Source organism: Arachis hypogaea, chromosome 8 (assembly GCF_003086295.3).
Source record: "Arachis hypogaea cultivar Tifrunner chromosome 8, arahy.Tifrunner.gnm2.J5K5, whole genome shotgun sequence".
In the NCBI taxonomy this organism is placed as follows: domain Eukaryota; kingdom Viridiplantae; phylum Streptophyta; class Magnoliopsida; order Fabales; family Fabaceae; genus Arachis; species Arachis hypogaea.
In genome coordinates, this window is record NC_092043.1 from 14832620 (window position 1) to 14848719 (window position 16100).

General features: G+C 34.4%; 1 protein-coding gene across 1 annotated transcript in view; it reads left to right on the plus strand.

Moving 5' to 3' along the window:
- The first annotated feature begins 571 nt into the window (after positions 1 to 571).
- The window catches only part of LOC112706257 (BEACH domain-containing protein B-like), a 31348-nt gene continuing 15819 nt past the window's right edge, over positions 572 to 16100 (plus strand). Inside the window, 23 exon segments of the mRNA XM_072200746.1 lie at positions 572 to 811; positions 1280 to 1597; positions 3145 to 3208; positions 4370 to 4589; positions 5277 to 5453; positions 5884 to 6204; positions 7113 to 7335; positions 7854 to 7922; positions 8302 to 8763; positions 8927 to 9242; positions 9914 to 10378; positions 10510 to 10668; positions 10796 to 10945; positions 11402 to 11557; positions 11763 to 11804; positions 12095 to 12439; positions 13316 to 13367; positions 13370 to 13488; positions 13682 to 13842; positions 13947 to 14265; positions 14730 to 15168; positions 15272 to 15602; positions 15750 to 15938. Coding sequence (XP_072056847.1) covers positions 1479 to 1597; positions 3145 to 3208; positions 4370 to 4589; positions 5277 to 5453; positions 5884 to 6204; positions 7113 to 7335; positions 7854 to 7922; positions 8302 to 8763; positions 8927 to 9242; positions 9914 to 10378; positions 10510 to 10668; positions 10796 to 10945; positions 11402 to 11557; positions 11763 to 11804; positions 12095 to 12439; positions 13316 to 13367; positions 13370 to 13488; positions 13682 to 13842; positions 13947 to 14265; positions 14730 to 15168; positions 15272 to 15602; positions 15750 to 15938 — 4898 coding nt within the window. The 5' untranslated portion in view covers positions 572 to 811; positions 1280 to 1478.

Genomic DNA, 16100 nt, shown 5'->3' on the forward strand with positions numbered 1-16100 from the left:
ATTTTTGTTATATTTATATATGTTGTTGTGCAATTTTTTCAATAAAATAATTAGTTATAAAAATAATAAAATAATTCTGAGTGATATTATAAAAATATTATTCTCAAATTGATAATGCCACTTTCTTTTAATTATGCTTTTTTATCCTTTTTCTAAAATTATTCGCAATTCTTATAGACATAAAAAATAGAAAATATTAATATAACTAATAAGAAATAGGGATAAATTAAAAACTAAAAGAATATAATTAAAAAAGAATAACCATTATCAATTTGAGAGGACACTATTATTTTTTTAATAAAATAATAAACTTATCAAATAATTATATATATATATATTTATATGATATTTATTATTAATATCTACTTAACATGTCAATGAGTTATAATTTAAATGATATATTTTTCTATATTCATTTAAGAAATTAAAGGTTGAGTCTCCTTATTTTTTGTAAAAAAGAAATCTACTTAGCATATTTGCTCTCTTAGCCTGGTAAAAATCGTTTTGACGGAAACCAACCCCACTAGGGGAAAAAAATGGAATTAAACCATTTTCCAAAGGTTCGCTTTTCAACACTTTCCTAGTTTCCTCTCTTACACGGATTCTTCATTTCGTCCGAGTTCTGATTCTTGGAATAATATTGAAAACTAAATAAATAATAAATAAAGATAAACAATTCTCCTAATTCCATTACCGACGCTATTAAAGAAGCTCATAGAATTATCTTAAAAATATATTAAAAAAGAAAAGAAAAATCGCTATCTCCGATCTCCATCGCAAACCCTAGAACTTCATCATCTCGTCTTTTCAGGTACACTTCAAATCGATTATTGATCTTGATCATTATCAATTAAGTGATTTTTTGTTGTTCGAAAATAGCACAATTTTGAATTATTGAAATTAAAATGTGTCGAATTCGGATACAGATGTATCTGCTATTTTGAATTTACTAGCTCTTCAGAGTTTTTTTTTTTTTTGAACTTTCGAGAATCTCGAGGGATATTGATGTTAGAGCTGTTTAATGAGTGAAGGAAGTGCTTCGTTCAGCTGAGAAAGGGATGTATTGAAGTGAGTATGAGAATATTGCTTGGTCATTTACTCATTTTCTCAAGTTAGTTCGTAGTTAATATTACATGTTGTGTTTAGTTTGTTTCTCCTTAGAACACAAGTTGAGGGAAGGATCATGGCATGGTGACTACGACCAAGTAGATTTTTTATATTTGACATTATTGGCCCGTGTTAATTTCCTGAAGCTTTACTTTTCTTACCTTGTCAGCAGGTTTGGGTGGCGGTTTTATCATTTTTAATCAGTGGTGGGCCTGGTGGCGTTGGTGGTTTTTAAGCATCTGTATATTTTTTGTTATCTTGCAACTCAACTTGATTATTTGAGCTAGAAACTTAGTCACTCGGGAATGGTCGTTGAAACTTGTAATTGTATCACGAAGTCTTGATGCCAAGTGGGATCTCCGTGAGGGAGGATGAACATCGTTAAGGGTGTTGCTGACCTTATCCGAAGAACTTCGTCGGGCCAAATTGGTGAACCTTCAGGTTACCAAGCTCAAAAATTTTCTCCTCCTGGACCAAAGATTCGCTTCAGGTAACAACACTATATAACTAAATAATAATTAGTTAACAATGAAACATTTCTATATAGAAATTATGCTGATGTACAATGCATGCCATTCATCTGTAGATGCAACAAACTCAAGTTTGGTAGCTTTCCATAAGTTATGTCTATCGTTGTGCTTGAAGTATTTAACTAATGGTCTAGGTTGCTTTCTTTCATAATTAGCTAGAAGTGTTGGAAATGGAGTTTTATGTAACTTTGAGTGGAGTGATCTGTTCATAGAGGCTGAATTGTGTTAGAAACCGTCTGGCGGTTAGTAATAATATAATATCATATTAGTAATATGGAGTGTGACGAGCAGCCATGGGTGTCCAAGTGGTGAGGACATGACTCAGGTTTCGATAGAAAACAAAGTAGAAGTTACAAAAGGAACTAGGATAAGCTGCTCAAATCCATTTGGATTTAAACAATAGCTACTCCGTAGAATGACCCTGAACAGAGCGCTAGTGATACTAACAGCATAAACCTATCTCAAAGCATGTTTATGGGTGAAACAAGACCCTGAAAGATGTTTGCACTCTGCTTGAACTGTATGAAGTATGAACCAAATAATAAGTAACATGTTGCCAAGCAATTTTCTCCTATTTATTCTTGCAGTCTTGGCAAACTATACTGAACTTTCGAACAATGTTCTAGAAGTAGCAATACAATATCAAGAATTATCTTTTGCAAGAGATTCAGCTGTTGATATAGGCAAATGAATGACTTTACATAACTTAGCAATCACAACAACAACAGATGAGAAGAGAAGAGATTTACAAAAGTGGATATAGATATAGCACATATAGCTAACCTAAAGGGATAGACCGTGTAACGATACTGGGGAGTCCCTTTGAATGTTAAACCCTAAAGAGAAAACCTTAAATAGAACATCAACTGTGCACTTAACGGATGCTAAATAGGTAATTCTTTTCCAAACAAAATCAATAGTGGAAAAGGAATCTTCAAAGATACTAGAATTCGCTTCCAATCAAGGACATCAAAGCATTAGAAAAAAAATGAGGGTTTCCATATAATTTTCGCTTCTTTACACAAGCCAAAACCTTTTATTAGAATTGAGTGGCCTAACCCATCCCCGAAAGCTAGCTTAAGGGCTAAGGGTTGCCTAGCACTTATAAATGCTATCATTGCTATATTCTCAAACAATGTAAGACTTCTAATACCTCTGAACTTAGTGAAGTTGAGACTAATGTAAGTTCATGTACAATCCAAAATGGATCTCCAAAGATACCCAAAATACTGAACCAAAGAAAATTCAACACAGGGCAACATAGAACGAGATGGACCTCCATTCAGAATCTAAACCGCAGATTCTACACATATTGGGCAACAAAGTAAGGAGTAGCCTACACATCAAGAGCTTGTCACTAGCATTAATCTAATTAGGATCTGCAAACAAAAGTTTTTTTCCATAATCCGTAGTTGCGACCTTAATTAGCATGTGTATATCTTAGTAATCTTGTTACCATCCATTTTGCTTTCATTTGAGTTCTATTTAATTTTATACTTTTTCCCAGTGATGTTGGTGATGAGGCAATTGTAAATACTCTATGGGAGCGATATGAGAAAGTTGATGATAAGGTATGCTTGGAGTTATGCTAATTAGTTTTATAATTATTGTACATTAAATTTCTGAAGCTTGACAACCTTTTCATGAGCTATATATATATATATATATATATATATATATATATATATATATATATATATATATATATATATTTGCATTTAAGTCATGTATGGTATCCAGGTTATTCTTTTAAATTTTCTATGATTTCTTGGTCTTGTACAGATGATAGATTCTCTATGTCGATTCTCTTCATCTCAAAAATGTTTTTTGTCTGTGCATTCTCTGTCTTCTTTTGTAATCTTGTTGTCTCACCACTTCTAATAATTTTGTTTGCGTGAACACCCAAATTAATCCCCATCAATTTTTAGTTTTGATAAATTAGTCCCTAACAGAAAGGAATTGACAATTTAGTTCTTGATCTTTTTAAATATTAGGCAAGTTAGTCACTAACAAAATATAAAGACAAGTTAGTCCCTTATCTTTTCAATTTCTAGTCAGTTTAATCTTTCTATCATATTTATTTCTATAGAAAATTAGAGATTCATTAAGATGATAAGAAGGATGATACAAATTGGGGATAAGGGTTCCCCTATACAAAAGAAAAACAAAACAAAATATTTATCTATAAAGCATAGCTTTCAATCTCTCAACATCTCTGAGAGGGAAAGTCCCCTACAAAGAATGTGAGCTTTACACCAAATAGATGCTAAACATCGAATCTTACTCTGTAAAATATGCTTGTCAGAAATCTGCCACTGAAAGTTCGTGCATTACACCACTGATGCAATTATCAGGTTAGGCCGTCTACATTACACCCTTTGTGTGTGGCCCTTTTTTGGACCCTGCATGAGATGGCAGAGATGCTTGTGCACGGCACTGTCCTTTTATATTATGGACTAATATGTACGATATTTTAAAATATTAAGGACTAATTTGTCAATTTTATTTCTTTGAGGACCAATTTGCTGAATTCCAAATTTATTAAGGATTAATCTCTGAGGCTACTCATTTTATTTTGTAATCCCTTTAAATAAAGGAAGATGAGGCATATGTGCTTTCTCAGTTGTGGGTTGCTGTATTTCTTGATAATGATGGTTTCTATCTTACTCTATACAACAGTAGTTATTTATTTAGCAACTTGGCCGTATAACATAATTTTCTGAATGTTTTAGGTGGAGAAAAAGAGGTTGCTTCACGTTTTCATCAAGCAATTTGTAGTTGCCTACAAGGACTGGCAACCTGTAAATTCCGGTATATTGTTAGAGTCTGCATCTGTTGAGAACTTACAATCTGCTGATGATGTGGTTGTTGGCTGCTCAGCTGGACATCCCGTTGAAGTTATTCGAGTATTAATTGATGAGATTACTCAGCTAAGCTCATTGGTCACTGAGTGTAAGTTGCAAATCATTGTGTCATCATCGTTGTCATCATCATCCTCTTCTTCTTTTTCTTCTCCATCACCTTCTCCTTCCTCCTTTTTAAGTCTATATCTGCTAGAAATATGGCCAAAGTGAAGTGCCTTCTGAATAACTTGGATAATGCTCGTCCTCAGGCTTGCTTTAGGTGGAGTTGAGGAGATCCACTCTATACACTGTAATATTAGAGCTTATTCTACAGATTATTTTTTTGCCACTTATACATGTCTAGTCCTGTTTATGCTACAATCTAGATGTCTAGTTGTGGGCACAGGGTGTGGGTATTAAGTCAGCTTGGGAATCATTCCCCATTAAGTTAGCTTGGATTGAGTCAGACCCTGAGAATTCTACTACTAACATTGATTAAGATGTAGTCTGGCTGGGTTTAAACTTTAGTGCATTTTATAATCAATAATAAGCATCAGGCCTTTATTGTCTGTATGTAAAGTAAATGGAAATGAGAAAACAGGCTTTATAGTTATTTCCCATTTCTCCTATTGGGAACAACTATCTTATTTTAATTTGCCAAGTTAGAATCGAGTCCCATTTCATTTACTTGATTTCATGATGATATTGAATTCTTAAAAATTGTAATTTTGGTTACTGATATCGTAACTGCTAACAGTAATTTACAATAATTTTAGTTCTCTCTTGTTCTTTTCAGTGAGCACCAGCGTGGTGCAATCCCCAGAAGAGTTATCTGGGGCCACTACCAAGTCATTTATTACATCTGAAGGATATTTTATTTTGGATGCACTAAAAATTATAACCCGTTCATTATATAATTGTCGTGTCTTTGGATACTATGGTGGGGTTCAGAAACTTACAGCACTAATGAAAGGTATGATCCATCTTACATGCCTAAGGGTTTTTCTTATAATTTATGGTTTTGGTAACTCTTTTCTATGATATTATGTCAAAATATTTCTATATTTCCACTTGTGATTTTTGGGTTTTGCATATTGTTTCTTTATAGTCCATGATGTTGTCTGTTTGTATTTTGTATTTTATTTTGCACTTTGGATGTTGTATTGCCATGCATTTTTGAGCTGGCATGGTTCCGAAAATTAGATTTACTTCCATTAGAAGTATATATATGAACTCAATTTCTGGTATTTAATAGGATTCACTTTCTAAAATCTATCTTACTTCCCACTCTACACACTTGCATTTCAAAAGTTAACTTTCGTTGTTACAATGGATCGTAGTATGCATTTTAAAAACAATTGAAGTCGATTTTTACTCTAGTTTCATTTTGTTAATTGTTACAGGGGCTGTCGTACAACTTAAAACCATAAGTGGTGCCCTTTCTGCTGATGAAAGTTTGTCTGTCTTTGTGGCAGATAAAATCAAGCTTCTCCAACAAATTCTGACATATGTTGTGTCAATTATTTATATTTTCATTGATTTAGGATATAATATAGACAAACAAGATGAGTTGTTCTGCCATCCTGTAGGCATTACTTTTCATGCTGATGCTCCAATCAGCTCTTCAAACAGTTCAAGGGATTTATCTACTGAAGCAAGGCTACATTGGCGACAGAAAGCAGTTGTTTCTGTGATGGAGGCTGGTGGTCTAAATTGGTTAGTAGGTAAGGTAGGAATCTATTGTTTTGTTACTTGGAAAAAATATGTGCTCCAAATAATTATACATGAATGAGGGTACAAATAAATTCTTTAAAGTTGGTTAAATACATAGGTCACTGGATTTTTCACACACATTAGAAGGTCTATTTCAATTTTTTCTATTTTACTTTTACATAGATTCACAACAGGCTGTGACTGGCAACTATTATCCAAAGGTCATTGTTTGTTGTTATAGGTTTTAGGAATGTTGATTGTATAGTTTTGTAAGTGGTGTCCTATAATAATTTTTTTTTGTCCCAAAGTTTAAATTTATATGTAAGGACCTATTAAAGATTTATATAGTTACGGAGTTAACTTATAACAAAGTATTTGGAAATTTGGTGAAATTGTAGGACTCAATGGTTAAGGTAATTTAACTTGATGTTAATGGCTCCCCCCTCCACCTAGGAAAAAACCTTAGGCTTGTTTGGTTTCTAGTTTGTGGAAAAAAAAAGTGGGATTAAGGAATTAAAATCTTGTTGCCTGAAACAGAAAAAAACCCCCCCGGGGGGGGGGGGGAGTAAAAACGAAAAATATAAATTTTAATGGATTCGGTCCCTGATTCTGCTGTAATATCAGAAATCAGAGATGAGGATTAGGACAGGGCACGTGTGCCTTTGTGCACCTGTGTCCTCTTATTGTGTAAGCATACAAAAGTCTAGGTGGAGTCTTCTCGAGTAAAAATAGAAGTTAGACAGACCTATTTGCTATTTATTCCAACTTGAAGTTTGAGAAAGTCAATTTGATATTTAATTGCTCCGTGTTGATTGTATTTGATGGAATGTTCACAGACCTCTCCTAGATATCTAGACTTATTTTATATCTTCTTTTTATGAGTGTCCATATTGTATTCATCAGACTTGATTTGTCACAGAGCTATTACGTGTCATCAGAAGATTCAGCTTGAAAGAGCTGTGGATGGATGATTCACTTCAGTACTTGAGCTTGAAAATCCTATCCTTGGCCTTGGCTTTAAATCCCCGGGGTCAAAATCATTTTAAAAGTATTGGAGGGCTGGAAGTGCTTTTGGATGGTCTTGGATTTCCATCGAATTATGCTAGAGTTTACAGTAAATTTGTTTTGGCTGACGGATTGAGGTAATGTAACTTCAGTGGGTTTGTTTATTTATTTTTTGGTTTAGTAGTTTTTTTTTGGGGGAGGGAAGAGAAAGGGGGGGGGGGGAGTGGACAGTGAGAGGGTAATGTATCTTCACGAGGAAATAAAAGGAAAACATATAGGTTCTACTAGATTGGGCCAAGTAAAACTGCATGTCAATCTCTTTGCTTGTCTACCAAAGAAACCACATCTGAAAAGGTCATTTGCAGAACTTTTTCCTGAAAGAAGCTAGGAAGGTAACCCCACTCCAATTACTGTCAAAAGATGAGGAAGTTTCCTTCAAAAAATCTAGGATTATGTGGGATGTCCAAAGTGTGCTTGGTGTTGGATTTGATGAGTGGTTCTTTCCCCATAACCCTCTTTTTCCTTAGGTACTCACACATTCCTTTCCAGCCAAATATGCCAGTTGCCAGAACATGATCTGCACAGTTCTTCTGCACCTCTTGAAGGTTGAGTCTTTATGGATTATTAATTGATGATGGGTGTCATGGTTTTGCAGGGATGATAAACCACTGCAGAGAACTTTCCAGCTTCATATTCTTGCTCTGGAAGTTTTGAGGGAAGCTGTGTATCCTTAGTTCGCATATGTTAATTTCTGAGGCTCTACTAATTTGCAAGCACAGTTGTTTTGATGAGTCCTTTTATGTAAACATCCCTATACTACTTAAAATCTATAATCTAAGTAGCAGAGAAATTGCATCCACACCATTACATATGAAAGTTCCAAGAAGTTACATGCATATTAATCTGAGCTGTATTTCTCTGTTTAATATTCATTCATGGTTTTCTTAGTTTTTATTCTGTGGCAGCTAGGATGATTATCCGTCGTGCATGTGTTCAAATTTATGGGGTAGTTGTTGCCCTATTTTTTCCTTAAAGAAGACTGCCTGGTGCTTGATTCTCTTGCTCAAATTTTATGTGACCTTGAGACCTTGACATTTAAACAGCTATGGAAATACAAACAACTTGCAATTTCTTTGTGAAATTGGTAGGGTGCATAAATTTGCAAATAGCTTTTGTTCACCAGCTTTTGTGCTTCAAGATTTGGGGCAAGAGAAGGGTCATCCTCTGCATCAGGCTGTTGGTTTGCTTGATCTTGACACTAAAAAGGAAGAGAATGGTGTTAAACCCAATCCCGCTGCGTCATCAGCTAGCCATCCAACCCATGTTTCCTTTTTTGAGTTTTGGAATGATTATGTTATAAGGTTGAGCAGGGGTCTTTGTTCATTTCTTCTAGTACCTGAAGGCTCAAAATCTTTTACGGTCCAAGTATGTTCTAGTCGATTGTCATTGCCTATTTCTTCGGCCTATTGTGAACTGTCAATCAAATGGGTCATAAGAGTTCTATTTGCAGTATTTCCTTGCATCAAAGCTTGCTTAAGTCAGAATGGGTCGCCAAGTTATTCAAGGTTGATTTCACTAATTGGCCGTTAATTTCTTTGTACATCTGCTTAAAGTTCCAGTCTGTAAAAGCAGTAATTTGGGAACTATTTCTGTTATTATGGTCGTGGAATTGGTGCTTTCATGTATTGAACTAATTATGTGGTATTGTTTTTCTCATATTTACTGCAGGGTTTTTGTCACAATTCTACAGAACACAGTTCTTAATGCATTCAGAGACATTCTCTCTTCTTCTCCTCTCTTACTTGAAATTTTCCGTGAAGAGGGAATATGGAATCTTGTCTTTTCAGAAAATTTCTTTTTCTTCGAATCAGTTTCTGATGAATCTGCTAGACAGATACTTGATAACGATGAGGATTCTGAAATACTGTCTGCTCCAAGTAGTGTAAGCAACATGGCAGAAGTTAGTGGTGTCAATAATCTACAGTTAGAAATAATTTCATTTGTGGAGTTTGCTGCCACTTCAAGTGGAAATGCACACAACATGGTGGGTTCTCTCATTTGCCCCTCCTAGATTCTTTCTGTTAATAATTACTTCCATCATTTGAAAATGAGGTTTGGTAGAAGCTTCAAATCACCTTTTCTTAGATTCACCTTTGTAATATATGCTTGTGTCCAGAGCTTTTGTGACATGAACTGGATCACTGGAAGTTTCATGTGGTTTATATAGATCAGTAGATTGGAAATGACACCATTTTAGCAAAGAGGTGTAGTGATTTGTGAAAGATATACACTGGCAATGTAGTCTCAGCTGCATTGTCGAAACTAATTGTTATATTTAATCACCTGTACCACATATTTGCATTAACTTAACACTAGCAATGTTGTTATTTGACTCTGCCCATTTTTATTTTGCTAAACTATGCTGGCCTTTTTCTTTCTTTTGTGGGAGAGGGATTCCGAAAGTGAAATCAGTTATTTCGATACCATTATTCTAACTAACCTCTAACTCTGTTATCTTGTGTGCCTTTCTTGATGATTTCTATCTATTGATTATCTTGATTTGAGTAAAGATGTATAGTCTTATGGTGCTTGCATTTTGGTTCTTTGTGATGTGTAATTCTTTCTCTCTTTCTCATTGTTTCAATCTAACTCTTCTGTATCAGAAATTGTATGTGGGAATTTTCTAATGCATTTCTACATTTGGTTCAATGACAGGCTGAAATGTCTGCTATGCTGGATGCACTTGAACATTCTGCTTATAATCCTGAAATTGCTAGTGTTCTTTTGAGGAGTTTGGTTCGCATTTTGCAGCTCTCTCCAGAAAAAACAATTGCTTCCTTTAATACATTGAATGCAATTTCCCGGGTTCTAAAGGTTGCTTGTGTTCAAGGACAAGAGTCTAGAAGATCTGGTATCATGAACCCCTCCAATGAGAATAGTAGCATGGAATTATTATCACTGATGCATGACCAATATAAATCCAATTTGTCTGAGAGTGTAAAAAGTTGGTTTAATTGTATGAAATTATGCCTGGAGTTCTTTTCCAAGTTCTCAGAAGCTGTTGAAGACACTAGGAGTTTGATCTTGCATAATTTTTCATGCGTTGATTGCTTGTTTGATTTGTTTTGGGTAGAAGGTTTGAGACAGGATGTGCTTAGACACATACTTGATCTAATGAAGGTATTGTGTTTTATGTATCCATATGTCGTGATTTTTTTGTGTTAGGATGCAACTTTGGAATCATAGTGCATGCCATAACTATTATGTAAATTTTTCGTATTATATTATGTTTAACACTGCTCTTTTTACAGATTGTACCACACTCTGAGGAAGATAAAAAAGCAATGTTACAGTTATGCTCTAAGTATTTAGAAGTGTTCACTCAAATAAAAGAACGGGAAAAAAGTTTTGTTGATCTGTCTATTGATTTGTTGGGTGGGATGAGAGATTTGCTACAGGCTAACCAAGCAGTATGTTCCAGTATTAATTTTGTCCCAACTATATTTTGCTAACGTCTTCACATGCATCTGGCAATTTAACTGATTTTCTTTTTTTTGTTTGTTTGTTTGGGGGTGGGTGGGATTTGTATTGTTTCAGTACTATCAAGCTCTATTTCGTGACGGGGAATGCTTCTTGCATGTTGTATCGCTGCTTAACAGCAACCTTGATGAGCCAAATAGGGAGAAATTAGTTTTGAATGTCCTCCAAACACTCACTTGTCTGCTTGCAAGTAATGATGCTTCAAAGGTACTGATTTTCTTTTTAATTTGTGTTTCGTTTCCCTTAGTTATTGGCATCAATGTCTTTCTCTTTATTGTTTTATTTGACACAAGCACAAGTGGCATCAAAATTCAAATTGCTGTTTCTTAATCCAAAAGTGAATTCTTTTGTTTTCCTTTACTGTAATGTGATCATATTTGCTGTTTTAATTGCTTAATCTTTTTCAAACTAAAATAAAATATTCTTTGTTCAAATTGAATGAATGATGAATAATGAAAATTTGGTTTCCAATATTTGCACTGATTGCCAATTTGATGATTCAAATATCAATAAGCATAATTTGTTTAAGTCAGGTCTAATCCTTTTTTCATTTTAACCAGGTTGGATTTATATATTTATTTTTCTTTTCACCTCACCCTTCACTTGAATTATATCATTGTATCTCCCTTAGAAATTCACTTCGTATTTTTTAACTGCTTCCAGGCTGCATTTAGAGCACTTGCTGGAAAGGGTTACCAGACAATGCAGAGTCTTCTGTTAGATTTTTGCCATTGGCATTCAAGTGAAAGCTTTCTAGATGAATTGCTTGATATGCTTTTTGACGGAAAATTTGACATCAATACTAGTCCAAAGATTAAGGTGATATGCTATAGCATGGCTTCCAAAAACTGTTCGGTGAATGTGCATTGTTTTCGTTTTTGATTCCTATTCCTAGAGCATGGCTTCCAAAAGTGGCATTTGTTGCACAAAATGCAGCATGTTATGTATTTAGAACTATTGTAATTTATTGAAATTTTATGATAGTATTTTACTTATTGTTCTGTTTTTGCATTTTTGATTTCAGAATGAAGATGTAATAATATTATATCTATCTGTACTGCAAAAGGTTTGGAATTCATTTTCCGTTGCCTTCTCTTCGTCAATTGTTAATTTTCTTGATAACTTTTTGAGTATTTGATTAAGAGCAATGCTAGGGGGCCAGCAATTTTTGTGATTGTTAGCCATCAACTAGCCATCAATGATAATTTGATGGTGTGAGATTTCATCCAATGGCTCACCTTTCTCTGCTGCAAAATTCAATAAAACTGCTGGCCCCCTAGAGTTTTCCTTTGATTAATCTCATTTTGAGAAAATAATACCATCTGTTTTATTTCTTGCTGTCTTGTGATTGGGCAGAGCAGTGAGTCTTTGCAGCATTATGGACTAGACATGTTTCAGCAACTGCTAAGAGATTCCATCTCCAACAGAGCTTCTTGTGTCAGAGCAGGAATGCTTAATTTTCTTCTTAATTGGTTTTCTCAAGAGGATAATGATAGTGTAATCTTTAAGATTTCTCATTTAATTGAAGCCATTGGTGGGCATAGTATATCCGGCAAGGACATCCGCAAAATCTTTGCTCTACTGCGAAGTGAGAAAGTTGGGAAGAGGAGACAATACTGCTCTGTTTTGTTGACAAGTCTCTTGTCAATGCTACATGAGAAGGGGCCAACTGCATTCTTTGATCTTGATGGAAGTGATTCCGTAAGTACTCAAGCTATTCTCTTTTGTGAAGGTTTATGACAAATACAAATAGAACCAGGGATATGAAATCTGAATGAGCTTCTGAGAGTAATCTCACTTAAATATGGGTGGGTTTGGTAAGCTTACTGGAGAGATATTTGTGATTTTCAAAAGCAAAAGCATGTCATTTTGTGTTTGGTTAATTAAAAAATATTATGTGCCTGTACTTTTAGCTTTTAAAAGCTATGAATATTTTTGAAAGCATCTATGATTATGAAGATAGTTTTCACAATTACCTTGAGTTTTTCAAAATTAAAAAAAATCTATTATAATTTTATATATTAATAACTGTCTTCTTTTGTTCTTATTTCTTATTACGTTAATATCTATTAAAGTCATTTTAATTTTTTAAAAGCTATTTCACCAAACTCTTGTATTGTTTATGGAAAGCCATTTATATTTTGTTTTACAGAACATAACTGTTATAACTTTTGCTAATATTTGAAAAGCCAAGAAACATAGACAACTTTTGAAAGGTACAGACTTGACCAAACTCACCCTATATCATTCACATTTTTGTTGTAGCTTTGAATTACTTTGACTTACTGTTGTTTGTGAATCTTACTAGAAGACGTGTACTCAAAATAATTATACAGAAGGTTCTTTTTGAGCTTCAATTTTGATTCTGACATTTACGGAATTAAGACGTACTGTTTTGTTGGCTGTTAATTGATGCTGTATGCTATTTGTGAAGTATTTGCTTTTTTCAAATGGATGTTTCAACTGCATGCGTTTTTCTTTTGCAGAATTACTTTTGTATGTGCTAATGTAAAATGTAATTTTGTATCGTTCTTATTGCTATGGGACCTTTATCTCATTGTTTTCAAATCCTTGTAGGGTATCATTCTTAAAACACCTCTGCAGTGGCCTATGTATAAGGGTTTTTCTTTTCCTGCTGGCTCAGGATTGAGAACTTCCCTAAAAATGGAACAATGGGTCTTTTCAGTTTTCTTACGGAAAGTGGAAAAGGAACCTTGGCTGTGCTTGCAAGGGAGAAGCTAACTTATGAGGTAGAAAAACAAATCTTAAGATAAGCTTCTTCATTTTCTAAGATTGGGTTCTGATTATGCATTTATTTGTGTTGGTTTAGTTGGTCTGACCTTCCATTCATTCTATTTTGGGTTTTGCTAACATTATTTTAACATTGATATTTTTTTTTTCCTCTTTATCCGTCTCCCCCACCCCTCTTTTTCTATGTTGCAGTCAATTAACCTAAAGAAACAGCGTGTGGACCTGAATGTTAATCTAGTTAGGAGTAGATGGCATTTTCTTTGCATAACTCATAGCATTGGAAGAGCGTTTTCAGGGGGTAGTTTGTTGAGATGTTATATCGATGGTGATCTTGTCTCATCTGAAAGATGCAGGTTTATGCCATGTTAATTGTTCTATAATCAATTAAAAATTTATACTGTTTGACGAATTGACCTTTGTGTCACTATGACTTGAGTTACATGCTTTGTTTATTCAGGTATGCTAAAGTGAGTGAATCATTAACAAGTTGTACGGTTGGTTCAAAAATTAAGATGCCTCACTATGAAGACAATGCACTCATCTTTGAATCAATCCGAGATTCGGGCCCTTTTTTTGGCCAAATTGGCCCCATTTATTTGTTTAACGACGCCCTTTCTGCTGAACAAGTTCAGAGTATCTACTCTCTGGGACCCAGTTATATGTATTCATTCCTTGATAATGAAGCTTTACCACTTTGTGGCGATAAGTTACCCAGTGGGATTCTTGATGTAAAAGATGGTCTTGCATCAAAAATCATCTTTGGACTCAATGCTCAGGTCCTTAATTTTTTTTGTAATTTTTTTTCCTTCTATACATTGCCTGTTGATAGAGTTTGAGAAAGGGAGAGGAGAGAAGAGTTATAAGAGAGAAGAAGGAGTTGAGAGTGAATATTTATTATGTTATTTCATTACTGAGTCTGAGCTCAGTTCACTGCTTGTATACATAGCTGAGTAGCTTATTCAGTAAGCTAGTACAAAGGGGTAGAAGAAACTTCTCATACTTAAGTTAGTTGTAAGATCTATACAAGCTGGCACCTACTCTAACTGTATAACAGATTCTGCTTCTTCTAGACTCATAGCTCACCTTTCAAGTCACCTGATTATCTGTACATGTATATGATTTTGTTCTCTTTGTATTTATTTTATTTATTTATTTATTTATTTTTTGAATCGAAAGAGTATGTTTAAGCCATATTTGTTCTAAAGTTGAGTCTCTGAATGGCTTTATTAATTTTTTGCAGGCAAGTGTTGGCAAAATGCTGTTTAATGTTTCACCAATAATGAGTCAGGCATTGGAGAAGAATTCCTTTGAGGCGGCTGTAATTGGTGGAACTCAGTTATGTTCACGACGCTTGCTGCAGCAAATAATATATTGTGTCGGTGGCGTATCTGTGCTTTTCCCGCTTATCGCCCAGACACAGTGTAGTAAATTTGAAATTGAAAAGGTGGGAGAATATGAAAAGACATTAGTAGCACAGACAATGAGGGAATATATGATGACCGAGGTTATTGAGCTGATTGCTTCTCTTATAGATGAGAACTTAGCAAATCAACAACAGATGTATCTTGTGTCTGGATTTTCTGTCCTGGGATTCTTGTTACAATCAGTTCCTCCACGAGAACTTAATATGGAGACTCTTTCTGCATTGAAGCATCTTTTTAATGTTGTTTCTAACTCTGGTATGTTATCTTTTTTAAACTTATGTTACATCCAACTTTGGTAATATTTTCTGTCGGCACACAACTTTGGTCTATGCTCCTTTCTGATTCTTCTCATGATTAGCAGAATTGCTTGTGAAGGAGGCTATTTCTAGCATATTTCTTAATCCTCTTATCTGGGTCTATGCAATTTACAAGGTGCAACGAGAACTATACATGTTTCTGATTCAACAATTTGATAGCGATCCTCGATTACTGAGGAGTTTGTGCCGGCTTCCACGTGTTCTTGACATAATTCACCAATTCTATTGTGATAATGTCAAGTCTCGATTCCTTCCTGGAAGTAACCCTGATCAACATCCTGTTAGCAAAGGAAATACTGAGCAGAGACCTGGTGTAGAAGAAATACATAAGATCCGTCTTCTTTTGTTAAGTCTTGGTGAAATGAGTCTCAGGTATAGTTTCTTTTGATTGATTAATTTTCATATTTATACCTTTTAATTTGCTCTCATCTTTCTCCTCTATAATAATTCACCATAGTTTATTAATTCCACTTATTCCTTGATTTATAATTATAAATTTCATTTTCTTGATATATGCAGGCAGAACATTGCTGCAGGCGACATAAAAGCTCTTATAGCTTTTTTTGAGACAAGTCAAGATATGACTTGTATTGAAGATGTCTTGCACATGGTTATTCGTGCTGTTTCCCAGAAACCATTGCTTGCTTCTTTTCTCGAGCAAGTTAATATCATTGGTGGTAGTCAGGTTTTTGTCAATCTTCTCCAGCGGTATGTCACACTTACAATTTTTTCCATGAAATTCCTAATAGATTGTGAACTTTCATGAATCAAATTACATTATACATCACTGTCGGTGTTAAAAAGGCAGTAAATTGTTCTAGGATAAATTTTCAGAAATTTTTTTTTTGGTTTGTATTAGAGAGAGTCAAA